We start from the raw sequence: 27,928 nt of genomic DNA, 5'->3' as shown, positions 1-27,928 counted from the left end.
TGTCCAGAGTCTCGTCACGACCTGGCCACCATTTCAGAGCCTCATCCCATCATGGCCGCCATTTTCTTTAGTCTGCTCACGCCATGCCTGAGTCCCCGGCCAAGATGGCTGCCATGCTTGAGTCCCCGGCCGAGATGGCCGCCACACCTGAGTCTCGTCACAAGATGCCATTCCCATGACGTCAGTGCTCTCAAGCCCCGCCATCTTAGAGGTCCTGCCACCCTCTACTGCCCTTCCTGTAATGGCGGTCACCATTTTCAGCATGTGGGCTACACATTGCACTCAAGAGGCCTCTCCTGTCCATGAATCTGCTCCTGAGGCCTCTCCTGTTTATGAGTCTGTCTCAGAGGCCTCTCCTATCCACGAGTCTGCTCCAAAGGCCTCTCCTGTCTCTGAATCCAATTCAGTGCCTCCAAAAGTGGTACAGTAGCTTCAGCTGCAGAACCTCCTGAGGTGGTGGTGTCCACTTCTGAACTCTTTGTCTGTCCTGTCCTGTCATGGCCATGGAGGCCATTCATAAACTCATAGACTGTTCTTTCATGACCAAAGATGCTGTCTATGAACATTCTGCCTGCCATGTCGTGGCTATGGTGGCTACTCAGAAACTCTCTGCCTGTTCTGTCACAGAGAAGTGGTCCATGTCTGTGCTCCCTCATGGATTCCTGCTCTACCTGCACCACTTGGCCGTCCTGCTCTGCTGGCTCCACGCTTCTCTGGATCTGATCCAAAGTGAAGTGAAAGTGAAAGTCGTGACATTTGCCAAGTATGGGAACCCATACTCGGAACTGGTGCTCTGCATTTAACCCATCCAAGTGCACACACACACAGCAGTGAGAAGTGAACACACTGTGAACACACACCCGGAGGAGAAGTGGGCAGCTACAGATCCAGCGCCCGGGTAACAACCCGGGGGTTCAATGCCTTGCTCAAGGGCACTTCAGCCATGGGTATTGAGGGGGGGAGAGAGCGCTGTTCATTCACTCCCTCCCACCTACAACTCCTGCCAGCACCGAGACTCGAACCAGCGACCCTTGGGTTACAAGTCCAAATCTCTAACCATTAGGCCACAGCTGCCCCCCAGCATTGTATCACTGTCTGCCATCGTTCCACGGTCCACGTCTTGATTCAGGTCCTATACCCCTTCACGGGCCTGACCCTCCATCCTGCCCCCTGGATTACTTCTGCTCATTGTTTGAAATAAATATCCCTCATGTTGCCTTTGTTCTTTGTCTAGCTTTAATGCTGTAACCCGCTGTTGGTGTGTCTAATCTGGTACTGCCAAGTCATGCCTGTTCAAATCAAGTCTTTTTGGATTATGTTTTGTCTTTGTTAAACTGCACTTGGGTTCTCACTTCAACTCACCTTCAGTGGACTAAATGTTACAGTTACATCACATTCAGACTTTAAATTACTAGAAAACATCATCTGTATGGGTGTTTTTATTGAGAAATCCTATCAGCTTGGTGAAATAAAGGTATGTAGTCCAAAAAATAAATTGACCATTAAAATTAACAGCTTAACATCGGTTAACAAATAAAATGTGCATTACTATAACTTTTCATACAGTTCTTTTAGTTACTATTTTTGGAATAAATGTATAAATGCTCTATCATGAAATTTATCTTCTATTTTAATAAACAGAGCATAAGTTTATAGTTAGTTTTTTTATACATTATTTTAATGGTATAAGTCATGTTTATTTAACCTTAAAAATTTGTCTTTTAAGTAATTTCAGAGTGCTCATGCCACTGGTATTCAGATTGTCATCATTTGTGTCTTTTTTGGTCAATGACTGCTTGAATCTGCTCCAGCAGTTTCTCTCTGTTGTTTGAGATGTTTTTTTTTCCAGCAATGTCCATAAGATCAGTGATCTTCTTACGACTGTAAGAACCTTGAATGGTATCATATTTGTTCCTCCAAGCCTCAATATTATCTGAGGAAAGAGTAAAACACTTAAATGAGAACATAGCCAATGTTTCAGTTTTATTGAATTAGACAATCTGAACTTGCCTCCACAGTTGACCACATTAAACAGAGGCATGTGAATCACGGTTGCAGCGTTTTTGCCTTTGAACACATAGAAGTCCTTCGGGTTCTTTGCCTTTTCTCTGAGAATGACTTCAGGGAAAGGTGTGTTTAGTTCTTCACACAGTTTTTGAGTTTTTTTCACTGTCTGCAATATAATAGCATAGCAGTATCACTTTATTAAAAGGGCTAGAAAAACATTTCATTTGAAGTTTCAATTTATTATTTACTGAAATTGTCAGGTTGAGATGAATAGAAATGCTAGCGGATGCTCTCTCTCCAGGCTCTCTAGGTAAATATTGTTTAAATTAAAGCAGATGCACTTGAGTTTAATTAGATTTTTTACTTGCTTTTTATCCGTTTACAGTATTGGTAATTATCTGTCAATGTTTTCACTGGCCCCACCATAATTTTTTTTTTTTTATATATTATTTTTTTAAAAGTATTTTAATAACATCAAATACAAGTAACGAGTCATTAGTAAAACAAGCAATAGCACAAATAAATTCAATATACAAAAGTAATGAGTGCTTTAACTTTTTGCAGCTAGATCCAACAGTACTGGTGTCATGATATTGTATTCTAGGCCTATCAAGTTTGGGGTCTCTTTCTCTGCAGACATGGTATCTGTCAGATATCAGTAGTATTCAGGTACAAATCCTATAATGTGTAAATTAAATATTGATTTACCCTTATTAAAGCTGAAGAATTTCAGTCAAGTACAGATTTGAGCAGTTTTTTCTTTTGTTTTTAATTGACGTTAAAGGGATACTCCCTACCAATTATTATTTTTTTTTTTTTCATTAATCACTTACTTCCATGTCGTTCCAAACCGGTAAAAAGCGCTGTTCGTCTTCGGAACACAATTTAAGATATTCTGGATGAAAACCGGGAGGCTTGAGACTGTCCCATAGACTGCCAAATAAATAACAAAGTCAGGGTCCAGCAAAGTATGAAAAGCATTGTCAGAATGGTCCATCTGCCATCAGTGATTCAACCATAACGTTATGAAGCGATGAGAATACTTTTTGTACTCAAAATCTCTCTCTGTGTCTCTCCAAATCAGTGTAGCACCATTTTGTAAAATCTGAGCAGTACACAGGGATAGTCTATGGGAGAGTCTCAAGCCTCCTGGTTTTCGTCCAAAATATTTTAAATTGTGTTCCGAAGACGAACAAAGCTTTTACCTGTTTGGAACGACATGGGGGTAAGTGATTAAAAAGTAAGTGACAAAATTTTCATTTTGGGGTGGAGTAACCCTTTAAAGACACAAGACAGAACAGGGATATAAAGTTGCTGTCACTTTAAGACCAAATGCACTGATCTGACACCCTTACTAGTTTTTTTTGCACAGCTGTTTATGTTTATAATGTTAACACAGTTAAGGCTGTGCTTATGAGGATACTCACCAAATTGGGAACTAATTTGATTTAATTTTGTGTTAATACATCTGTTTAAGTGTGATAAGATGCAAATAGAGTGGGGTAGATTACTTGCAAATTGTAGTCCATTAATGATTACAGATTACATGACAAAAAAACTGTAGTTAGTAACGTAATCTAGGGTTGTTAGGTTGTTAATATATTCTTTAAGATTACTTGATCAAACTTGTTTTAAACTTACTATTAAACTTACAATATTATATAAAAAAGCAAGGAAAAAGAAAATATATTCCATTTTTTGATGTCAACAACATAAAATGCGATACGTGAATTTAAATTGTATTTATTTACAGAGATATATGATGTCACACTTGTTTCCGTGTGTGAAGACGTTGCGCAGCGCAAATCCGTGAACAAATCTAACGAGCTGATTAAAACTTCAACAGATATCCCCTGCTCAGGGAGTAGGGAGCAATGAACACTGTGTAGGGACCATGTCAATGGGAACACAGTTCATGCACAGAGCTCACTTCTAACGAGCTGATTAACCTGAATCAGTTGTGTTAAAGAGAGACGTGCAAAATATGCAGAGCTGGGGGGCGCAAGGACTGGGATTGAGAACCGCTGGTGTAGAGTAGCACCTGTTGTTTGTCGTTTCTCTGACAGTGATTCTTCTGACAGTTTCAAACACAGTATAAGTCATTACAATCCATAATTATGTCCCTACTGGATGCAACAGACGGCCCTTTTGTAATGGGTTTTATTGTTTTTGTGTTGTTGCGCCGGTGTTCTGACCAGGACACGCATCACAGTATGGCAAGGGGCGTAACATTTCCGTCACACGCTTGAGGAATCCAGCCAATCACAAAGCACTGGATAGCTGTCAAATCAGAGCACACCTCGTTTTTCAGAACTATGAGTTTTGTAAAAAACTAAGTGTTTCAGAAAGGCAGGGCATAGAGGAGAAACAATAATGTACAGTATGTGGAAAATAATGTGTTTTTTAACCTTAAACCGCATTAACACATTTCATTACACCAAATACACCAAATAATGTTCTTTTTTAGCAACATCGTATGACCCCTTTAAAATCATTTGAATGCTTAAACTGCAAGACTTATATGCATTCTAGTTTTTAAATAACAAGCAGCTGAAGAGCACTATCTTCCTTGAAATCTGGAGATAAATTGAATGTCACACTAATTTTGCAATCAGTTGTTATTTGGCCCATGGAGCCAGGGCCTGCTGTTCACCCAAAACTTTGATGCATCAAAATGTGTATAAAGAGACTGGCGGAAATAAGTTTGTTCATCATGTAAAGTGACTTTGATTTAACAATTTGATTCATATGGATTTATTTTATGATCTATTTATTTAGAGGCTTGGGTGAACAGACTTTCAACGGAAGGATAAAAATTTCTCAGATTTCATTAAAATGGTCTTCATTTGTGTTCCAGAGGTGAACCAAAGTCTTGTGGGCTTGGAACGATGTGGGTGAGTAAATAATCACAGAGTTTTCACTGAGGAGTGAACTAAACATTTAACTTTTATTAGAGTATGTGTTATAAATGTGTATAATACCATGAAAGGATCCCCTTCACTGAAATCCAGGGAAATGATAAGATCAATGTCTCGTTCTTCTCTCAGCACTGAGAAGTAGGGTGAGTTCAGCAGTAGTCCGGCGTCTATATAGTCTCTCGTCTCACTTTTCAGAAGACCGGGAGGCACTGTTTCATCTGAGGGAGCACAACATGAAATGAGTCTGTATATTATATTATTCACATTGAATTTCTAGTTAATAGCAGGTCTGTTCTCACTTTTCATTTTGTGGAGGAAGTTATAATTCCTGCCCCAGATCCACTGAGTCATGCATTTACAAATGCTCAAACACAAGATCTGAAATACAAATACACAGTGGTTCTTAAATTTAGTAAATGGTTCCTAATTTCTGATATTTTATATTCTGTATATTGTTTTTCAGTTGACTGTATGATTCTTTGGAGATGATTTTTGATGTTTCATAATCTTTATGCTTTAATGTAGGGCTCTGTGAATAATCAAATTTTAGTTTCAATTGCGGCTTTCATTGATTATTAAAATACGATAATTGAGACAAATGTGTGGTGTTTTTTTTTTTTTTTTTTTTTACTATTCTTTATGAGTGCTTTGAAGTTTTTGGGTCAATGGACTTTTAATGGAGGGACAGAAATATCACAGCTTTCATTAAAATGATCTTCATTTGTGCTTAGAAGATAAATGAAAGTCAGATTTTCATTTTTGGTTGAACTGCCCCTTTAAATATTCCTGATTATTATTTTTATTTCATTAATTATTTTTATTTATTTATTTGGCCATAATCGTACTTAATTGGTTGTCTAAAGCAAAGGTTTATTCTGTGGCATCAGTCTGCTAAGACCTGTTTTGTTGCAAAATTTGAAGCTTTATTGAATCTAAAGCACTTCTCAGTTTATGCATTAATCTGGGTAGAAAATCAAAGAAGAAGTACACTACAAATCAGTTGTACAGACAATTCAACTTACCAAAAGAATCCGAACTGAATAAACAACTCAAATCCTTTATTACATGCTCAGTGAATTTCTTCACATCAAATTTTGCAGCTTGTTTTTCAGCGAGAGTAGATTTTTCCCCTGGGATAATCAGGTGATTTTTGCCTCCACCGAGCTCTGCAAATGAGGGAAACATTCATTATTGAGGTCTATAATTGACAGTGTATATATTAAAAAAAAAGCATGAAGGCCCAGCCCTAAACATAACATCACAGGGACATGAGCAAATCAAACAAGTTCATACTAACTTCACTGTAGAGACTCAAATTAGCTAAAAAAAAAAAAAAAAAAAACTAGACGTCTCTAAATGAATTCTAGCAGACTTTAGGAAAATCTCACCTTCCAGTGTTGTTTTGATGGTCTGAACAAGAGCAGAAGGATCTTTCCCATTTAAAACAGCGAGATTCACTTCCACAAGATCTATGAGCACCTGGTAACACTTGTATGCAGGTGGGGCTTTTGGTTCTTTTGAAGAAAACACACATTAAACAAACATTAACACACTGCAGAATGTCTTGAATGTAAGTGCTTTACACCCCCAAAATCATAATGTTCAGATATCAGGAGTTTCCTACAAGAGTAAGCAAACATACACACAAAAATCTTTTTGTGTTTGGTAACACTTTACAGCATTTATTAATCTTTGTTGATGTAGCAGCTAAAAACAGCAGATCTTTGTTAGCTCAGGTCAGTTATTTGCATATTAATATTTTTGTTTTTAATGTAAAAGTAAATGTATACAGCTTTAGATTAATAAATGCTTTAGAAAATAGAATGTTAGTTTAAATTGTTACAATATGTTTATACCTAGCAAGTGCTACAGAAATAACTATTGGTCTTTAAAACCGGAATGAAGATTATCCTCATTATAGCTCATCTTTTATTTTTCACTTTGACATTTCATTTCTCTGCTGGAAGCATGAAAATATCAGTAGACACAAAAGATAAAACTTATCTACAAATAAATGCTGAAATACAAAGAATACGGTACCTTTCCTCATTTCCTCAAACGTGTCCGATTCTATTACAGGTGTTAAATCTTCAAAGAGACCTGGGGGGAAAATCCAATACAGTCAGAGTTCACATGATAATGAAATGACTGTTAACTTTAGGCAGAACTGAATCTTCAAATGCAGCTTCACCTTTTATTATTTCCCAGAGGAATTTAAAGTTCTCGCCTCGATCAGCTAAAGCGCTGCCACACAGAGCTGTAGAAAATACATTTAAAAGTGTTTACAATAAATGAAACAAAAACATAATTAAAAAAAAAATGGCTATAATAGAAGTCTTAATGGATGGTTTGTCAAATTTGAGCTCTTAAATTGTTCAGCATAAATTATCTTTTATTTACATCACTGTTTATTGAGAAGTTTTATGTTGAAAAAAAAACCAATATGCTGTTAAAACTGCTTTAAATTATTTTTAACATTTCTAATTGTAATGTTGTTTGCATCTCAGCTTTGACACACACATTATAAGTTCAGTGTACATTGATATCGCAAATATTAATGAACTCTCTTGTGACAGAGTTTGTTACCTTGCAGGTACAGCATGTCCATTTCATCCTGAGGTTTTTTCTTTGAGCCATTTTCAAACTTGCTGCCGAAGCTGGATGTTTCCACAAACGCTCCAGTGAGAGAATAACCAGCCTCAAGTGGACTGATCTCAAACCAGGGGTCTGCAGACAGAAAACACCACCATATAACAGCTGATATGATCACAATAACACTGCTTCTTTCTCTTACACAAACCAACACAGACCTCCTCCCTTCTCCTTCTCCTTTTTGCATTGCTTGTCAATCACTGTGTAGATGGGAAACGGGTCTTTACTGAGATGGTCCCACTGATCTGTGAGTGTGAGTTCGTCAATCTGTAGAGAATATATATTTTTAATTTTTCATCTCACTGGTGGAAACATCTGAAGATGAACAAAACTGTTAGCAGTTTTTCTGCTAACACCATCATAAAGAAAAGGCTTTGGGACACATTCAGTTTTTGAATTTTTGGAAACAGGAAAAAAATGGACAAGCAAAAAGGGTCTGAGTGACTTTGTCAAGGGCTAAATACTTATGGATAGACAACGGGGTCAGAATCCAAAACAGCAAGTCTTGGGGTTTTTCAGTCTGCATTGGTTAACCGGGTTCCAGTTGATTACACATCATGTTCACATGTTGAGCAAATGAGGACTAAGTAATATAAATGTTTTCTACCTATATAAACAAGTTAAATGAATGTAAAGTCTAATGTTAAAGTCTGTTTTTAATTTTGACATAGGGTAGCCACCACTGAAGTGACACCAAATGATGCGTCTCTCTTCACCGAGGTCAGAGTTGATCAACTCTGCCTCGAGTTCAGATGGTTTCAAGTCTTTCTGGGAAGTTTGTATTTACAAGTCGGTAAGTTATTGTAATGAGTCCACTGAAGGTGAGGGTAGTGAGAACCCAAGTGCAGTTTATTTACAGAGTGATCCAAACAAAGACTTGACGAGAACAGACTTGACTCATCGACAGCGGGTTACAACATTAATACACAACAAGGAACAAAGGCAATGACATGGCTACTTATGGCAAACAATTAGGGTAACATGACACAAACCAACCAATGAACAAACAGAACTGAGAACCACATGACAAGACCATAAACCAATAAGCACAAGACACATGACTAAAACAAACAATCAGAACATGACACATGAACCAAGGAACCAATCAGAACATAACACACAGACAAGGGAATCACATGACAGAACAAGGACCAAGACTAAACTCCAAAATAAAAGACACGAAAGCAATGAACAAGAAACACAAACAAAACCCAAACTCCGCATTACAGTTATACGAACAGTGTTTTTTATGTTTTTATTAAATTTCTAAAGGTAATGTATGTAATCTGTTAATCTGTAATATGTTAACGAAACTAATCTTACAACCAATTTAAAAAATAAAAAAAAAAAAAAAAAAAATAGTTTAATTATTTTTTATAAATTTACCATTAATACAGATGTTTCTCCACACTCCCCCAACTTGAAAACTCTGGGCTTGTATTTAATTCCTGTCAGAAAAATCATGTTTACAAGCAGAGCTGGCTAGATTACTTACAAATTGTAGTTTGTTACTGATTCTACATTACATGATAAAATTGTAGCTAGTAACGTAATTACATTACACATTTTAGGAAAACTTTTGATTACTTTTAGATTACCTTTGATCTAACTTGTTGATTTAAATAAGATGATCTTGTACCATATTGATATTAAAAAAAATACAAAGGAAAAGAAAATATATTTAATTTATTGTAACTAACAACATGAAGTGCATTAAATAGGCCTATGCTCATATGGAATTACGGTTTATTAATTAATAATTAATAGTTTATTAATTAATAGTTAATAATTACGGTTATTATAAGCCTCTTATTAAGAAACCACAACTAGATCCGAGTGAACTGGCAAATTATAGAACCATTTTAAATCTTCTGTTTATTTCATAAAGAAGAATTTCAATCGGGTTTCAGGCCCCACCAAAGCACAGAAACTGCACTTGTTAAAATTACAAATTACTTGCTTCTTGCGTCAGACCAAGGCTGCATATCATTGCTAGTTTTACTTGATCTAAGTGCTGCGTTCGACACCATGGATCACGACATACTCATAGATAGATTACTATGCAGGTATTCAAGGGCATGCTTTAAGATGGTTTGGATCCTACCTGTCCTATCGCTACAACATTAAATGGAGAGTCATCTTAATTATCACCAGTAAAATATGGAGTGCCACAAGGCTCTGTCCTAGGTTTTCTGCTATTTTCAATATACATGTTGCCCCTTGGTAATATCATAAGAAAATACGGGATTAGTTTCCACTGTTATGCTGATGATACTCAACTATATATCTCAACAAGACCAGATGAAACTTCCAAATTTAGAACCAGTTTATAGTTTTTGTGAAGTTTAGGCTTACAATCAGTGTTTGTTGCTTGTACATTAGTGAGATAAGACGTACAAAAAACGTACAAAAGTACACAGAATCTCTTGGATTGCAATTTGCAACTAGACGGCTGTACTGTTACTTCCTCTACTGTCAAAAATATGGGTGTAATATTAGACAGCAACTTGTCTTTTGAAAATCATATTTCCCATGTTACAAAAACAGCATTCTTCCATCTTAGAAACATTGCCAAGCTACGAAACATGTTACCTGTTTCTGATGCAGAAAAGCTAGTTCATGCATTCATGACCTCTAGACTGGACTATTGTAATGCACTGCTACAGGTAGTCCAAAATGCAGCGGCTAGAGTCCAGGTCAAGAAAATATGATCATATTACCCCAATTTTACAGTCTCTGCACTGGCTACCTATTAAGTTTCGTATCAGTTACAAATTATTATTACTTACTTATAAGGCCCTTAATGGTTTAGCTCCTGCGTACCTAACCTAGTCTTCTACCATGCTACAACCCATCACGCTCCCTAAAGTCACAAAACGCTGGACTTTTGGTAGTACCTAGGATAGCAAAGTTCACTAAAGGAGGTAGAGCTTTTTCTCATTTTGCTCCCAAACTCTGGAATAGCCTTCCTGATAATGTTTGGGGTTCAGACACACTTTCTCTATTTAAATCTAGATTAAAAAAACTATCTTTTTGGGCCAAGCATTCAAATAATGCATCTCATAATCTTGTACTGCAGTTATATCTGATCAAATGCACATTATTACTCTTTAGCTTGGGTTAAACAAATCAATTTTACTTGTGTTTATATGTGTTTCAAGTTCCTCAGCATTCCATGATCAACAATCTATTAAAAATACAGCACTTTAAGACTGTAATTACTGTATATCATGCAGGGTTGTGTTGTGAATATTTACAGACCTCTTTCACATATGTTGTGATGGCGATCGCTGCCCAGACGTCAGTCAAGCTGAAAAAGTCTTTCTTGTGATACTTCTTCAGTTTGGCAAATGCGTCTCCCCAGCTGACTCCTGGTCCGCTGAGTCTCTCAATGATTTGGTCCTTCACAGTCTCTAGTTTAGTGGACCAGTCTGGTTCTTTGTATAAGGAGGCCATGCACCTTCAGAGAAGAACATACTGCTCTCATTTTTGACATTCAACCCAATTCAATCTCTGTGTGTTTGTTATTTCTCAGGGTTCATACCAGGTGGATCCAGAGACTCCGCTCAGATAAAGGACACAGTCCAGAAGACCCGCTTTATCAAGCTGAACCAGGGATCCCAGCAAACCCACCATGGCTCTTTGTCCTCCTCCAGAACCCAGTAATGCAATGTTTGGCACTTCATCCTGAAATGCACATCCTTGATCAGCTACAGAAACATTTGTAGGTAATTGTAGAAAACAATAGCAGGCAGAAATATAAAGTATAAGAGGTTTTACCTTACTGCAGTGTATCTTGAGTTTCTGCATGCTTTGAAAAACAGTTTCTCTCCTTCTGGCTACAAACTCCTCCTCATTCATATGTAGAGAGTGTGCAATTCTCACCTCACCACTGCATAAAGACAGATAAACAGATAAGTGCTGAATTTAATATCACTTACTATTTTAGGGCCACAACCACCAGATTGAGGGGGGCAAATCCCCCTTAATAATGGAAAGAAAAAAAAAAAAACATTTGAAAAAAAGGTAATTGTGACTTTTTACCTGTCTATCTCACATTTATGCAATTGTAAGAAAACAGTCAGTTTTTATTCCCTCAGAAGTGGACATTATATCTCACAAAAACGATTTTATATCTCACAATTCTGAGAAAATAAGTCAGAATTGCAAGATATAAACTCACAATTGCAAGATAAAAAGGTCAAAATTTGAGAAAAAAAGTCAGATTTGCGAATTTATATCTCACAATAGATATAAAGATATAAACTCATAAAAGATGTAAAATCACTATTTTAACTTTATTTCTCACAGTTGCGAATTTATACCTTGCAATCCCAAAATCACATTAGAGAAAAAAATCTGAGAAAAAACTCAGAACTGTGAGATAAAAATTCATAATTACCTTTTAAATTTTATTCAGTGGCAGATGAAATGGTTTTCATATACAGTAGGCCTACGGGATGCTCATTAAGCGCGGACATGCGAGCAATTGCTGTTTAGGTATTAATTATGATGGCAACCTCCTGCGTGTCTGCGTTTGAATGTGCTTCTTGTGTTTCCTGCTTGTATTAAATGAAAATATCATGCATCTGAAGCTGTAATTAAATACTGAGCAACAGTGTGTATTAAATGTTTATTGTTTCAAATGCTGCTCATTTATGAGAAGGACCCAATTAGAGGACGCATGAGCAGTTACTTTTGTGGTTGATATAATCCTTAGGTATGTAAATGTATACTTTCCTTTTCATAATTTTTTTATTAATAGTCAAAATAACTAAAAATAAATGTAGGCTATTTTAAAGTTTAGAATTAGACAGCCATGCACACAGGCTTAACTCATCAGTGGACTTTCCTCGCAATATAGGCTATATTTATCACACTTTTCTCATTCTCACTAATTCAAGTTTTTATATGAATGAATCTCTGAAGGGAACCGACTGTCTTCAAAAAGTTCTGATGGCATTTTCATTTGATCTGATAAAGTAGCCTTTATGAGCCTAGCACTGCTGTGTTACCGGGGGAAACCACTATATTTTTTGACATTCCAAAAAGCACCTCCTACTGGCAGAGAATGAATGTGCATTTTCAATAATCCAGTTTGCAGTTTTTGTTCAGACCAATGCGAAAATCTGCAGAACCTGATTTTACCAAGTATGACATGTTCCTGGATCAATATCTTTGTTTACTTTTGAACAACATTGTGATCATTAGTGTCATTCATCAGAACCAGTTTATAGTTTTTGTGAAGTTTAGGCTTACAATCAGTGTTTGTTGCTTGTACATTAGTGTCATTCATCTATCATTTCCTCAGATATTAGGGAATACTAATGGTTAAGGTTAGGTTTAGGTGTAGGGATATGGTCAAGACTACATTTTTAGATAATAATGTTGTTTCAAGGTCAACAAAATATATTGACCTAGGAACACATCTACTGTAACTCAGTAAAATCTGAATGTGCACGAAAATCCACATACATAACCCCGTTTTAAATTAATAGAATAATTTATACTTATGACTCATCCCTTTTCTGGTTTAAAGGCTCAGTTGTGAGGTTTATTATTTTAATATTTATTTATTTATTTATTTATTTGTGAAAACCTGCATCTAAACTGTAAATCAATGGCTACATCCGGTGGTGGATGAGGAGATACCCCCTGACAATGTAAAGTGCTTTGAGTGCTTAGAAAAGTGCTTTATAAAATGTAAGGAATTATTATTATTATTATTATTATTTCGTGGACTACAACATGAAAGGAAGCCATCATAACATGCACATGAAAAATGTAGAAACATTGGACACAACTATGAGGCACCATTGTGCAGCAGCAAGCATCACAACAATAACAAAAAAAGGAACTTCAAGGTTGATCCAGGTAAATGTGTGCAAATGTAGGGGCCCCAATTCCATATTTTGCCTTGGGCCCCCAATTCACTAAATCCACCCCTGGTTATGACCTTGTGCTATTTAATATATTTTTGATGTTAGATTTGAATACAATTAACTAAAGTTTATTTTGAAGTCATTAACAGAGCGATCGAGTTTGTAATAGACATTATGTAGGTTATGCAGGGCAGTATTTATATATAATAAAGTGCACAGCTTCCATCGTACTAGAAATCTGAGCAGGGTTACAAACCTTTCCTGAAGTTTGGATGCACTCATCTGTAAAACAACAGTTAACACTGAAGTTAAAATCTATCATTCAAATATTATTAGGGAAAATCTTTTATAAACTCTTAAAGAGTTACACAAGTCATACTCCAAATGTCAATTATTAGGCAACTTTTTTAGTATAGTCTTTAGCTTGCAGGTAATTGGTATTGGCCAAGTTTTAATTAGAATTAAATTAATTCATATTATTGTCGTCACTCTAAATAAAATGACATTAAGCTTTTTAGTTGCTCTTTTATAAAAGCTTTAAAACATATACTCACCGTTTTTGTGTAGTCTTGTAAAAAACTGTGTTAAATGATAACAACAGCAGTTTGTCTCTCAAATCAGACGTTACATCTTTTATAGACTCTCGATCATCATGGGGGGTGGAGGGGATGAACATGAATGAAAAACAGAAATCTGATAACAGGACGATGGGAGGAGTGAAAAATCATGTGGGGACTTGTTGTGAATTGTTGCACATTAGACTTGCACAGATTAAATAGCATTTTATCCATGATTGTGTTTATCTAAGAGTCATGACTGTACATTATAATTTACAGAATAATAACTTTTATGGCCCACAGTTTAATTTTGATTTAACATATTTCAGCTTTTGTCTTCAGATCACATTAAACGGGTTAGTTCACCCAAAAATTTAAATTCTGGCATTATTCTGGCCTAATTTTCAGAACACAAATTAAGATATTTGTGGTGGAATCTGAGAGCTGTCTGACCTTGCATAGTCAGCAACGCAACTGAAATGTTCAGAAATGTCCAGAAAAACTAACAAGGAGATCTGTAAAATAATCCATGTGACATCAGTGGTTCATCCACAATTATACTAAGCTACTTTTTGTGCACAAAGAGAAAAAAAAATAATTCAGAGAAATTGAAATTGAAGTGTCGGTGCGACACACCGATACGTTGTTTCCATTAAGATCAAATCACAACAATGTAGGAAACAGATCCGGCGTGACGCAGCTGACACAGACCAGCATACATCCAGCGGATATTCTCAAAAATGTCACCAGGGTGATGCAGAGGAGACAAATTGTTGAATAAAGTCTTTATTTTTTTTTCTTGTCACTGATGTCACATGGTTTCATTCACAGGTCTCCTTGCTATGTTTCTGGACTTGGAAACATGTCAGTTGCATTGCTGTCTAAGAAGGGTCAGACAGTTCTCAGATTCCATCAAAAATATCTTCATTTGTGTACCGAAGATGAACGAAGGTCTTATATGTTTGAAATTACATGAAGGTGAGAAATTAATGACAGAATTTTCATTTTTTGGTGAACTATCCCTTTAAAGCTTGTTATCCTGAAAATGTAATGCCTTTATGCACTCAGTTATTACTGATATTTTATACTTTCATGTGTAGATTTTTTATTGTTTTTCATTTGCTCCAGACTTTCAATCTTAAACTATGAAAATCCATCATAAAAACAGGCTATTACTGCATTTTGAAAACCATGATAATCTAAACAAAGATTAAAATAAACAAAATATGTGAAGATGATTAAAATAATTTTTGTTGCGTGAATGTAAAAATATAATTTAAATTTATATGGAAAATGTAACTTTAAAATGAACTTCTTAATTAGGGAGATTTTCATGAATCCAGCCGAGGGTTGTTACACAAGTAAAAATTGCGACAAAAAGCTTATTTATTTCTCATTTTAGCTGACAACATTTCTCATTTTAATATATGTCTCTGACATTTCTTATTTTGAATTAACTTAACTTGATGTACAAAAATACTAAACTAAAACTGAAATAAGAAATTATAGAACTAACAAGTTAAAATGGAAAATATAAAAATTAAATCTAATTTAAAATTTTAATAAAAAAATAAAGCCAAACATCCATAAAAACAATCATTTTAAAACATTTTATTTAAACACCACAAACAAAAACCCATGATATTATTTTATACAAACTAAAGCCCATGAAAGTCCATAATTTTTTTTTCAAAACATACTTCTATGTGTTGTTTCCTATAGTGAGATATATAATGTTAATATGTTTATTTCTGCATGTTACAACAAGTTATTTCTGCAGAGCTACAGCATTCCTCTCAACCAGTCTCTCCGGGAGTCTCATTATAATACCACACTTTATCTCACTTAATACTTTCACTTCATGATTGTGTGGTAACATCCTTTCATTTATGGAGCCTGCCTTATGCAGTGTGTGTGATAAATGCAGAGAAGTTTTCTGACATATTAAGAGGAAGGTCAAGACCAGATAAAACCAGCACAATGTTAATGTAGTAGTCTAGAATTGGGAAATATCTGCACTAGGTAAAATGTATATGCTTAGCCAAAAATGTATGTCACTTGAACACATACTAATCCGAATTCACTGTGAATTAAAAAAAAAGGTCTTCATAAATATGTTTTGTTTGTGTTTTATTGACATTAGATTAAATGAATAAAATAGTTAAGCTTGAGCTAGTTAAGATGATCCCAGTCTATGTTCCCCTGTCTTTGGTTTTGTGGACTCTTATTTTGAAATGTTCTTTTTCCCCATTGTTTCTGTGTTCCCTCGTTCCTTTGCCCATCTTGTTAGTTTCTATAGTAATTGATTAGCTCCTCCCTCCTCGTTACCTCATTATCTTGTCAGTATATAACTCAGTCTCACACCACCCATTCGCTGCTGAGTATTGTTTAGCGCCTGTTGTCTTGTTTCCTGCCTTGTCTTGCCTGCGTGTTCTGGTTTGGATTGTTTACCTGGTTTTGATTCTTGCTTTCGTATTTTTGGATTTACCCTTTGGATTACCCTGTCTTGATATTGTTCGCTCATCAAAGACCCACGCTTGCCTGAGGATTATTCTTGTGTCTTGCCCTCTATATACCTGTTTTTCCATTGTTTGACCCATGCCTGTTATGTATATGAAAGTGAAAGTGACGTGACATACAGCCAAGTATGGTGACCCATACTTGGAATTCGTGCTCTGCTTTTAACCCATCCAAAGTGCACACACGCCGTGAACACACACCCGGAGCAGTGGGTATCATTTATAAGGGCGGGCTCGGGGAGCAGTTGGAGGTTCGGTGCCTTGTTCAAGGGCACCTCAGTCGTGGTATTGAAGGGGGAGAGAGCACTGTACATTCACTCCCCCCACCTACAATTCCTGTCGGCCCGAGACTCGAACTCACAACCCTTGGGTTGCAAGTCCAACACTCTGACCGTTAGGCCATGACTTCCCCATATATAATATACACAGAGGGCTAGGGCCAGTCCACACCAAACCTAAACAGGCAAGGCCCATAGCTTTGGGCTCACCACAGGCTCTCTGTGAGCAGGCAACACTATGGGACTGCCCACATTAATCCAAGAATGGCCCAGTGTGGGCCAGATTTGAGCCTGTTAATATGAATTTTGTGGGCAGTTTTCTTCCTTACCGCTAGGGTGTTTTAGGTTTCTTTAAGTAAACACATGTGGTAGAGAGAGTTAGTAATAGCAAGCAGCCATAGACACCATGGCTCACCTGCTGAAAACATTGTGCTGTGTCCTTCTTGAGAAATGTGTCATTTCAAGCCCAGTCTAAATGAGTTTTTATTTTTATTTTTCTGCTTAAAAAGTGTACATTGCTGATGTTTTTTGCAGAGAAGGTACATATATTAATGGACTATGTTTGGGTTGTTGCTAAGAGTTTAAGGCGGTGTATTTGTATGCATTTTTGAAGGACTCTTTATTGGTGAGGTCACCACATCATGGTCCAGTTTCAATAGGATTTAAAGGTATTTTTGACGTGAGACCATGGATTGTTCCTAGTTAGGAAGAGTCTGGTGTTTGAGAGCTCTGGCTTGTTTTCATTACACAGGGTTGGATCATTCATTTGCTGTCAGCCGACTTCAGCTATGGACAGTGTCTGGAAATTTATGTACTACAAATGAGATGCACAAATCAACTTTCACATGATGAAAACCAAAGCATGGCCAAGCCATCAGATAAGTGTGTGGGTGAGGGTTAAAAATTTAAAATCTGAGTTAAAAATAAGTGTTAAAAATGAGGAGTTTGAGTCGCAGGCATAAGGTTGCTCTCACTGAACATTTTCATTCATAGACTGTCTTCTCTCTGAAATGTTAAAAAGGAAAAAGCTTCATGCATGTTTGCTGTAAAACACAAAGTCAAATGTTGCACAGGTTAAGTTATATTTCATCCTGTTTCTTTAACATTTTTACATTATCATCAATGTGAAGTTGCCTTAACTATAAACCTAAAAAAAGTGGCATTACAAATCATGCAGAAGTCATTTATAAGCCATCCATTCATAGTATTTGAGTAGTTGGTTTCCTTTTACTGCTCTACCTTAGAGAGTGTATTAGTGTACTGCATTTCACTGTGGTACTCCAGCCAGGGGGACTGGGGGTAAAACCAGTACTGATTACCAGGGCCCCAAAGGAAAACATGGCCCTTAAAATGTCTGGAATATATTTTATTTTACCTGGATATTTTCATGGGGGGGGGTGGGTCTTGTGCAATGCCCTTGACTGCAGCTGCACTGCACCAGACAAGAAAACCCTCCAAAGAATAATCAACACAGCCCCAAAAAAATCACTGGCTGCTCTGGAAAACATTGCTCACTACCATTATCTCTCAAGGGCCAAAAACAACTTCAAGGCACAAATCCCATCCAGGACGCCACCTGTTTAATCTTCTGCCCTCAGGTAGGCGGTACAGATCCTTAAAAGCAAAAACCACTCGGTTACAGAACAGTTTCTTCTCAGTTGCTATCAGGACCTTAAACTCATAAATGCACTTATGCCAAAATACTATTTCCACCATGTTATTCTTTTAACTGCAGTCACTTATTTCATTCAAATCTCTATTGTCTATACTGCTGCTATACAACATGCAATATACAATATTGTACAAAATGCAGTGTTTGTCAATCTGCAATACCACTGTCTGGACACTTATCGAAACTTCAAACAGATGCAAAAAAAAAAAAAAAATAGTATGTCATGGTGAAATGACCATATCTGGTTACTAAATGTGAAACACAATATCTGCAGTAAATGTGCAATAATATACACTATATGTCAATTAGCAATACTATATCTAGTCACTTAATCTCTACAGCTACTCATTCCATTTAAATTGTACTTTTGTATAAACATACTGTGCATATCAATGTGAAGGACAACGTGCAATACTATAAATGGTCACTCTACTCAGATTGCACAATGTGAATATCATGACTCAGTCACTTATTTTACTGTACAGTCTTATTGTCTAGTTTATTGTCTGTGGTTATATGTTTGTTTTTCTAACACCAGTCAGGAGCAGTGCTCCTAATTTTGTTGTATGCAGAAAAATATAATGACAATAAAGGCGTTCAATTCAGTTCACTATTTTGTTAATGTTCAGTAAACCATATAATCAAATCCAAATGCAAAAATACAGTAAAGTTTAAATATTTTAAATGTTTATATGAAATAAAAATATAAAGATAAAACCGCATCAATATATGCAAAAGTTTTAACACACTGAAACGTAATTTTAACACATTAAGTGTTGATTATGTGCAACTAGAAATGACTAGAAACGTCTAATGTATGTGTTAATAGTGCAATAATAGGAAATTCTAATTAAATTAAAGTAAAATAGACATAAAAATGTTATTTTCTTGCTTAGTATAGACTACCAGTCAAAAGTTTGGGATAAGAATTTTTTTTAATTTTTCTTTTTTATTTTTGTTTAAAGGCCTCATATGATGATGCTAAAAAGAACATTATTTTGTGTATTTGGTGTAATGAAATGTGTTTATGCTGTTTATGCTTTCTCTTTGGAGTGTTCCAAGCTCTTGGTGCATAAAGAAGATCTGTAAAGTTGCAAAGACTAAAGTCTCAAATCCAAAGAGATATTATTTATAAAAGTTAAGACTCGTCCACACCCCCTAAAACGGCTCGTTCAAACACGCCCCCACATCTCTACATCACTATGTGGAAAGATTTGCATAGCAGATTTTCACGCAAAGAAAGAACGCTTACCTTTTATTCTCATTGTAGTATTGTTGTTGCCGCTGTCATGTCGTATAGACGCTGTGTGTTTGTTTGTGAAAGCGAAACTACTGTGTTTGGCCTTCCAAAAGAGGACGATATCCACTTCATCATCCCTGGAGCTGATCCTTGCTGGTCGCTGAGTAAATACATCAACTTTGCACTGTGGATCACCGGAATCGGCTTTTACCGTGGACGAAGCAGAGTCCAGCCTGGGGGTGTCACATGTGGTTGCTGAAAGGCCAATGGAGGCTCCTTCGTAGAATCCGCCAGCCGTGCCGTTCTCAAGCCGGCCTCTGCTCACACAAGGCCGCGGTGTGTGACGCGGTTTCGATAAGAAAGTGAAACTACTTTGTTTGGCCTTCCAAAAGAGGACACGACTAGAAATCATGTTTATATCAGGTTAATAGGTTTTATGTTTATGTCTCGTCGCTCTGGTCGGACAGGGCATCACAATATGTTAAGGGGCGTAACATTTCCGTCACACGCTTGAGGTATTCAGCCAATCACAACGCACTGGATAGCTGGCCAATCACAGCACACCTCGCTTTTCAGAACGATGAGCTTTGTAAAAATCGACGCGTTTCAGAAGGCGGAGCATAGAGGAGAAAAATTAATGTACAGTATGTGGAAAATAATGTATTTTTTTAACCTTAAACCACATAAACACATTGCATTACACCAAATACACAAAAACTGTAAAATATTTTTTTGGGAGCAGTGTTGTGAATTTTGTAAGATGTAGTGAATAAGAAAACAAGAATAATGTATGTAAGAAACTATGTAAGAAAATAGAGTATAATATAGAAAATACATTATTATATCTAAAATATAATGTAGAATTTTAGTATTATTGTAACGGGGCTGACGAGACGAGAGACGTGCATATATATTTGCAAGCTTTTTATTCAGCAGAGACGTGGTCATAAGAGGCTTGGGTCAAACAGTGGCAAGCATGTACATAACAGGCAAGACATAGAGTATTCCTAGGACAAGCGTGGTTCAATGATTGGTGAACAATATCCAGAGGGCTAGACACAAGGGGAATCCAATAACAAGAGCAATAGTCATGGCGAGGTGCAAATACAGACCAAAACAGAAAGGCAAAGGGTTAATCCAAGATAAACAGGCAATATTCAGAAAACACGGAATGGCTCGGTAAAGTAGCTAACACTACGAGAGTGAAACATGCAAAACAAATCTCGGCAACTTGAGCAGAATCTGGGTGGATGTTATATAGTGTGTGCAATAGCTTTCAGGTGAGCATGTGATTGGTTACAGCACTGTGCAATCAGTGCAATGGATGATGGGAAATGTACAGTAGTCCAGGGTATAGTGGAACAGTCTGTGTAGTGTGAGAGACCATGTAGTGTGCGGGTGACTTCTGGTGGTGAGTGAACTGAAGTTAGTAGACCGAATTCGTGACAATTATATAACATGATGTGTAAATAGATTTACAGATGTTTCTGTAAAAATAAACCTGCACTCTCACTATTGTTTCATTCATTTTTCCAACGGTGTATTTACACCTATCACAAAAAAAAAAAAACTTCCATACACACATAAAAATCTTTCTGTGTGTGTGTGTAAATAATTTAAAATGTTTTCATTTTATACATTTTTTAAAAATGATTTCATTATACTGTATACAATTTACGCTTTCATAAATTTAAAAATATATTAAAATTTTCACTGAACATTACAAAAAATAAAATAAAAAAAAAAGTTATGAAAATAATCAAATTCCATTATTTTATTGTACAGATGGACTTTGATGTAGAGTCATCTTTTAAATTTAAAAATATATTAAAATTAAAACAAAAAATACAATTTACGCTTTCATAAATTTAAAAATATATTAAAATTAAAACAATTTAAATATAAATATTGAATAAAAACAATGAATATAAATATAACAATACATATATAAATGCACTGTAAATATATACATTTTACATATAAATTACATATACTTACAATTTAACGTTTAGTGATAATATCTGTGCCACTTGGTTGGTTGGTTATTTATTTATCTAGGATTTGAATTTGATTCATTTATTTGTGCCTGTTTTTGTTTTTATTTTATTTTGTTTTTTATAATTACTTTTTTGGATAAGTCACATCACATAACATTTAGTACATAATGTATTTTCCAATAAATTTTTACAAACAACATTTTACAAAACCAAGACAAAATACAATAACAAAGGGAAACATTTATTTAAAATGTCTTTATTGTTTAAAATTGAGGTAATTGTTAATTTAATGTGAATAATATACAATTGTGACATTAATTATAGACCTTTTATGAATTTACACTGAATTCAGGTTAGTACATGTTCTGTTACATAAATCTGTGTGATTGTGGAAACAGGAAGATTATTTTTTTATTAGGCAATTCCTCATTGAACTTCGATCTTAAAGTGTTTGGGCTGCATTAAAACTTTATTGCATTTAGCAAGAAAAGCCTTGGTGTTAAAAGTAGCACATGAACACTGGTAATCGTAAATTAACTCAATACTACATATAATGATTAACAAAAATCAAAATGCTGAGTTAATATACAGTCCATGAGTTTATTATGTGTGAGTTCCAAGGAAACTGATTTAATTGCTGATATGCATTTCAAAAAAGACTTTTACCACCAATTTAAAACCTTCACATAGTCTGAGAATCTTCAGATAAATCAACATCAAAACAGGCAAGTAAAATAAGCAGCGCCTGTTTAAAATATTGAATACACACCCTTCTATGGCTAAGCAGATACATTTTCCCTAGTGCAGATTTTCCCAATTCTAGACTACATTAAAAGTGCACTGGTTTAATCTGGTCTTTTTCACTTTTCCTCTCTCTCTCTGGACGTTCCACACCAAGTTTCAATGTGAATATTCAGTTTGACCTTCCTCTTAATATTTCAGAAAGCTTCACTGCATTAATCAGACACACTGCATAAGTCAAGCTATAATAAAGAAAAAATTCCCAAAGCAATACCATAAAATCAGGAAGTAAGAGTGAGAACATCAGTAATGCAGTATTATAATGTAAACATTCTCAGAATTTTTTATTTTATTTTTATCCGATGCAGGAGATGATGGATGATGACGAACAGATTGTGTTTATCACTGTAATAGAGTAGTAAAACAAATCAAATGCAAAATATAAAAAAAAACACATACTATTTGATACAAATGTTGCATTATTTAAAGTTTCACTGCAAATTGTTCCTGAAATCCACACTTTTGGAATCAACATAATCAAAGGTAATCAAACCAAGCACGACCTAATTAAACATGTTTAATGGATAAAGTGTTTTCGAAAAAAAAGAACATGTTGGTCTATTATTGGTCTACTATTATTAAAAACATGTGGGTCATTCTTGAATGACTTATTCTGCAATGGGTATAAACAATCTGGTCCCATTGATTTGGAAGTATGTTTCTTCTCCCAACATTTAGACTGATTTCATTGAGTTTGTTCGTGATGTATAAATCTCTATTTTGTAGTTTTTAGATCCATAAGAGATTACTTACTACAGAAATCCTATGACATGTGCTTGCTTGTGTTGATCAGTAGGCCTGTCCCTAAACACCTATACAAAGTAGACATTTGTGTAGCTTTAACAGTTTTTTTTTTTTTTTTTTAACATTACCATGTATTTTATATTTATACAGGTTTGTTGTAAAATTCTTTTATGTAATGCCTTCACCACATCTGGATAAAACTTTAAACACAAAGTCAGTTGCTGTCTTTATTCTGCAAAAGGAATCTACATTTATCTTTAAAATGAAAATATACAAATTACTGTATGGTTTGATTTAGCCATTTGTTATTAAACTATAAAACATTTTAATTGTTATAAGTCTGAAGAATATAAGTAAAACACTGTTAAAGCACTGCAAGGTTGCTGATTTCACAACTTGACCAACACACATTTGAGTCAAAATGATTTTCATCTGAATCTCAAATTCATCTCAAAGTTCACCACAATGCAGTTTATGATTAAAGAAAGAAATCACGTTTTTTTAGCTATGTAGTGCATTTTGTCTATTAAATGTATCATTTTGGGCAAAAACAAAAAACAAAAAAAGGATTAAGAATGTTTATATTCCAGTTCATGTGTGTAAAAAAAATAAAAAATCAGTTTTCGCTTACTTATTAAAAACGTTTTTAAATGATTGAGCAAACGATTTGGAATGGCATAGAATAATCATCATACAAATTTTATTATGGCACAAAAGATAGATTTTGGCAAAGTTATTAAATGACACATTTTAGGGAGTTTCCAGGTAAAATAAGAATATTAAAAAAATCCTTAATAGTTGTAGGCTCATTTACTTGGAGCATAGCCTACTTCATGTAAATCATTAGGACGATCACTAACCATGACACAATCTATAAATTATTTTCCATATTAACAATTATAATAAAAACAACAATACACCAAGCATAATGTCATTCTATGCTGAAAAATACCTTTTTGAAAATCTTTTGTGTTCCAGTGACAGCACACTAATATTTTCATTCAGTCAGTGGCAGGAAAAACTATGGGGATACAGACACTCAGTTCTTTACAAGACATTTTTGAGTTGTGTACGATCCAGCAGACCAACAAGATTTTACTGGATTCTACTTTTCGCATGTGTTGTACCCTGAGTATGTGCTGATGAATTCTGGCAGAGGATACAGGGTTCCATTATGTAGGAATAATCAATATAAATATTAATTTGTCCCAATCTCTGTTAAATTAATTATCCAATTACGTCAGGATGTTTAAAAGGAAAGATAAAGAATGTTTTTATAAAATAGTTGGTATATCAGATAACTGAGGGTTGTGTTGTAAAGTAAATAATTATTTACACAGTACTGTTTTTATGATGTAGGATTACTGGCTGTTAATGTTCTTTTTTTGTGTGTGTGCTGATGTGCACCAGTTCTCTTTATTTCTCCTAAGGGAGACAAGTAAATACCACCTAGACCTTAACATTTACCTCATTTTCACATGAAGCTTTTTTGCTCCACCCTACCCTCCAGTTACAAAGAAATTCCATGGAAGAACTTTTTTTTTCCTGTTGTCTGAAGTCCACTTTCATCATCTCCACCCCTCATGGTGAGATCTAGAGTCCTATAAAAGAGCATCTTCTGCCTGATCCGAGAGAAAACAGCTGCTGTTGTTATTGGTGAACCTCTGGAATTTTCAAGACTAGACAAGAATAGTGAGTATATGTTTTAAAGCTTTAACAACAGGCAATTAAAAGTCTTGATGTCTTAATATTTCTAAGTGACAACAATAGCGTAAATGATGTTGGTTTTGGTTGCTTCTTTTGTCCTCATTTGTAAGTCGCTCTGGATAAAAGCGACTGCTAAATGACTAAATGTAAATGTAATGTATTTTTCAATAATGAGCTTTAATTCTAAATAAAACTTGGCCAATACCAATGACTTACACGATTTACAAAATGGTTAGTTCTGGTCCTGGATTCTGATTGGTTGAGCCGCGCTCAAAGCTGGTGTAAATTATTCTACAAACTATCTTTGTTTCTGCATCTGTGTGTTGCTTGGCAACCATTTTGTTGTAACCACAACCGTTTCTGAGGAACTACATTGTTTGGCGGAAGAATAATGTTTTTATTAATATCATTAAATTTTATTTGCTTTGTTTTATTTTGTGAAACCTTGAAACATATATGGAACAACTGTTTTATAAATGCAATAAGCCCCGTAAAGCAATCCTTAACAGTTAAAAAATAACTGTAAACCACGCTATCACAGGGCTTATTTATCTATTATAAAATCAACTAAAACAAATGCTTCTTGGGGATTATTGCTTTAGTTTTTAGTTAAGTCTAGAACTACCACTGTTAGCAACTTACATTTAAAGAAAAAAAAAAAAAAAAAAAAAAAAAACACTGGTTTAATAATTTATATTTTAGATAGAAATGTGTAACTTGAATGTTGACCCTTGTTTTACAGATGAGTGCATCCAAACTCCAGGAAAGGTCTGTAATCCTGCTCATATTCCAGCAATGATAAACTCTGTGCACTTCATTATAATTATTCAACCCCCTTGAGCTGCAAGATATTTTGCTGCCGCCTGCAGAGTTTTATGAAAACAATTTAACCAAAGCATCAGTAAACTGTTTGAGAAAGTTTATTAACACACATTTGAGTGATTCTGTGAACGTAAAGCTGATGAAAAAAAAAAAAAAAATCTAACTGGCTCTAAACATTCATGTACAGAATTACTCAACCACCAAAAGTCAAATAAACACTGCCTGTAAGAGCTTAGAAGCTTCTGCCACCTCTCGACTGTATTCTTGACCCATTCCTCACTTGAAAAAGCATCCAGATCACTGATGATCTTTGGTTTACACATTGCTACCAAATATTTTCATTGAGATTTAAATTCTAAGACGGATCCCTGAACTAAGCATAAGTAGATTTGGATTTGTAGTTCTGGAAGGCTGTCCTGCAAGACAGTCCATTGATAATAACAATAAAATAAAATAAAATAAAATAAAATAAAGTAATTAAAAATAAAATAAAATAAAATCACAATTCTTGCCAAAATAGCCTGATACTTAGAATCCAGAATGTCCATAATGCTTAATTGTGCTTTAACACAATTTTGTACCACACTGTACAAATAAGCAACTTTTGAATAGAGGTTGAATAATTATGACATAGCTGTATTACAAAAAATAAATAAAATAATAATAAATCCCAAACCTCAAAACCATTACGTTATATATATTTACATTATCACTTTTAATTTGCTACTAAACTGTTATAGTTGCAATTTAAAAAATAAATTAATAAATAAATATCTGAATCTTTAGAAAAGCTTACATTTGTAAATTATTATGGTCTTGTAATGAATAGTCCACTGAGGCGAGCGTTGTGATGAACCCAAGTGCAGTTTTTTTAACATAAAGACAAAGCAAAATCCCAAAAGACTTGACTAGGCTTGAATAGACTTGACAAAACCAGACTAGACTCACAGACAGCAGGTTACAGCATTAATACACGACAAAGAACGATGGGAACATGAGAGCTATATATATACCAAACAAAAAGGGTCACATAACACAAACCAACCGGTAAGGTAACAAGACACATGAACCAAAGAACCGTCAGAACATAACACACAGACAAGGGATCACATGACAGGGTAGGAAAACACAAGACAGGAACATGAAACAAGGCAAAATATAAAAATAAACAGGTCTCCAGGGGGTTGAATAATTTCGATTTCAATTGTACATTAGTACTGCATAAACACAGTTAATGTCTATTACAAACTGGATCATCCTGTGATCTGTTCATAATTAAGTTAACTGTATTCAAATCTAACATAAAAAAAATATATATATATGAAATATTAGTATGTCTGTCTATATCTCCATTGGAGCAGTGAGATGAGAATCGCACACTCTCTACATATGAAGGAGGAAGAGTCTGTTGTCAAAAGGAGAAAAAAAGTTTTTCAAAGCCTGAAGAAACTCCAAATAGACTGCAGTAAGGTAAAACATTGTATACAGTACTTCATATGTTTAGTATTAGCGGTGTAACGTACCGAAAACTTTTGGTTCTGTACGCATGTGTACCGTTAACCTGTTAGTGAGGACTTAATTATTTAATATAGGCATATGTTTAAACAAATCTGTCATGAAAACAAGTTATGACAGCCACTGTGTAAATGATTATAATTTAACAACTAACTGGAGTAGCATATAAACATAATTTTTCTACTTACATTTTTGTAAAAACTGCCTTACATTTACACATTTACATTTAGTCATTTTGCAGACACTTTTATCCACAGCGACTTACAGTTGGGGAATACATAAAGTGATTCTTCTTAAAGAAGCAAACAGAGACAGGAAGTGCTTGAACAAGCTAGAAAGGGAAGGAATATTTTTTTTTTTTATTATTAGTTTTTTTTTTTTTTTTACTAAATTAATATTTAAGAATAAGTCAATTAGCGTTGAAATTCCAGATAGGGGTGGGAAGATCATTCCACCAGCCAAGAATGGGGAACGAGAATGTTCTGGAAAGTGATTCTGAGCCTCTGTGTGATTGTACCATGAGGCGTCGTTCACTTGCGGATCTCAGACTTCTGGAGGGGATGTAGAGTCATAATAGTGAGTGGAAGTAGGTGGGTGCTGAGCCTGTGGCTGTTCTA

At 35.1% G+C, this 27,928-nt stretch overlaps 1 protein-coding gene and 1 long non-coding RNA gene across 2 annotated transcripts; one reads left to right on the top strand and one right to left on the bottom strand.

The window, feature by feature from the left end:
- Window positions 1-1,492: 1,492 nt before the first annotated feature.
- On the bottom strand, window positions 1,493-14,106 carry LOC109078942 (cytosolic phospholipase A2 gamma-like). Its single transcript, XM_042757239.1, has 13 exons — window positions 14,014-14,106; window positions 13,716-13,741; window positions 11,358-11,469; window positions 11,122-11,264; window positions 10,839-11,037; window positions 7,736-7,844; window positions 7,512-7,652; window positions 6,314-6,439; window positions 5,991-6,091; window positions 5,225-5,303; window positions 4,989-5,143; window positions 2,011-2,173; window positions 1,493-1,933 (listed from the first exon to the last, which is right to left on the bottom strand). Exons 2-13 carry the CDS (start codon window positions 13,739-13,741, stop codon window positions 1,767-1,769), a joined length of 1,521 nt encoding a protein of 506 aa, XP_042613173.1. The 5' UTR covers window positions 14,014-14,106; the 3' UTR covers window positions 1,493-1,766.
- A 10,754-nt stretch (window positions 14,107-24,860) lies between these two features.
- Window positions 24,861-27,267, top strand: LOC109082016. The gene is made up of 3 exons (XR_006158431.1): window positions 24,861-24,959; window positions 25,717-25,742; window positions 27,158-27,267. It is a non-coding gene; the product is annotated as an uncharacterized LOC109082016 (long non-coding RNA).
- The last annotated feature ends 661 nt before the right edge of the window (window positions 27,268-27,928 follow it).

The sequence above is a fragment of the Cyprinus carpio genome, chromosome A5 (genome assembly GCF_018340385.1).
Source record: "Cyprinus carpio isolate SPL01 chromosome A5, ASM1834038v1, whole genome shotgun sequence".
In the NCBI taxonomy this organism is placed as follows: Eukaryota; Metazoa; Chordata; class Actinopteri; order Cypriniformes; family Cyprinidae; genus Cyprinus; species Cyprinus carpio.
Note: the sequence above shows the minus strand (reverse complement) of the source record. Positions and strands in the feature narration are given on the sequence as shown.

Coding starts and splice junctions, on each gene's coding strand:
- LOC109078942 (XM_042757239.1), bottom strand. CDS start 13,741: ATGAGTGCATCCAAACTTCAGGAAAG. Junction 7,653..7,735: donor GGAGAAGGAGAAGGGAGGAG/GTCTGTGTTGGT, acceptor TTCTGTCTGCAG/ACCCCTGGTTTGAGATCAGT. Junction 5,144..5,224: donor CTTCCTCCACAAAATGAAAA/GTGAGAACAGAC, acceptor GTGCTCCCTCAG/ATGAAACAGTGCCTCCCGGT.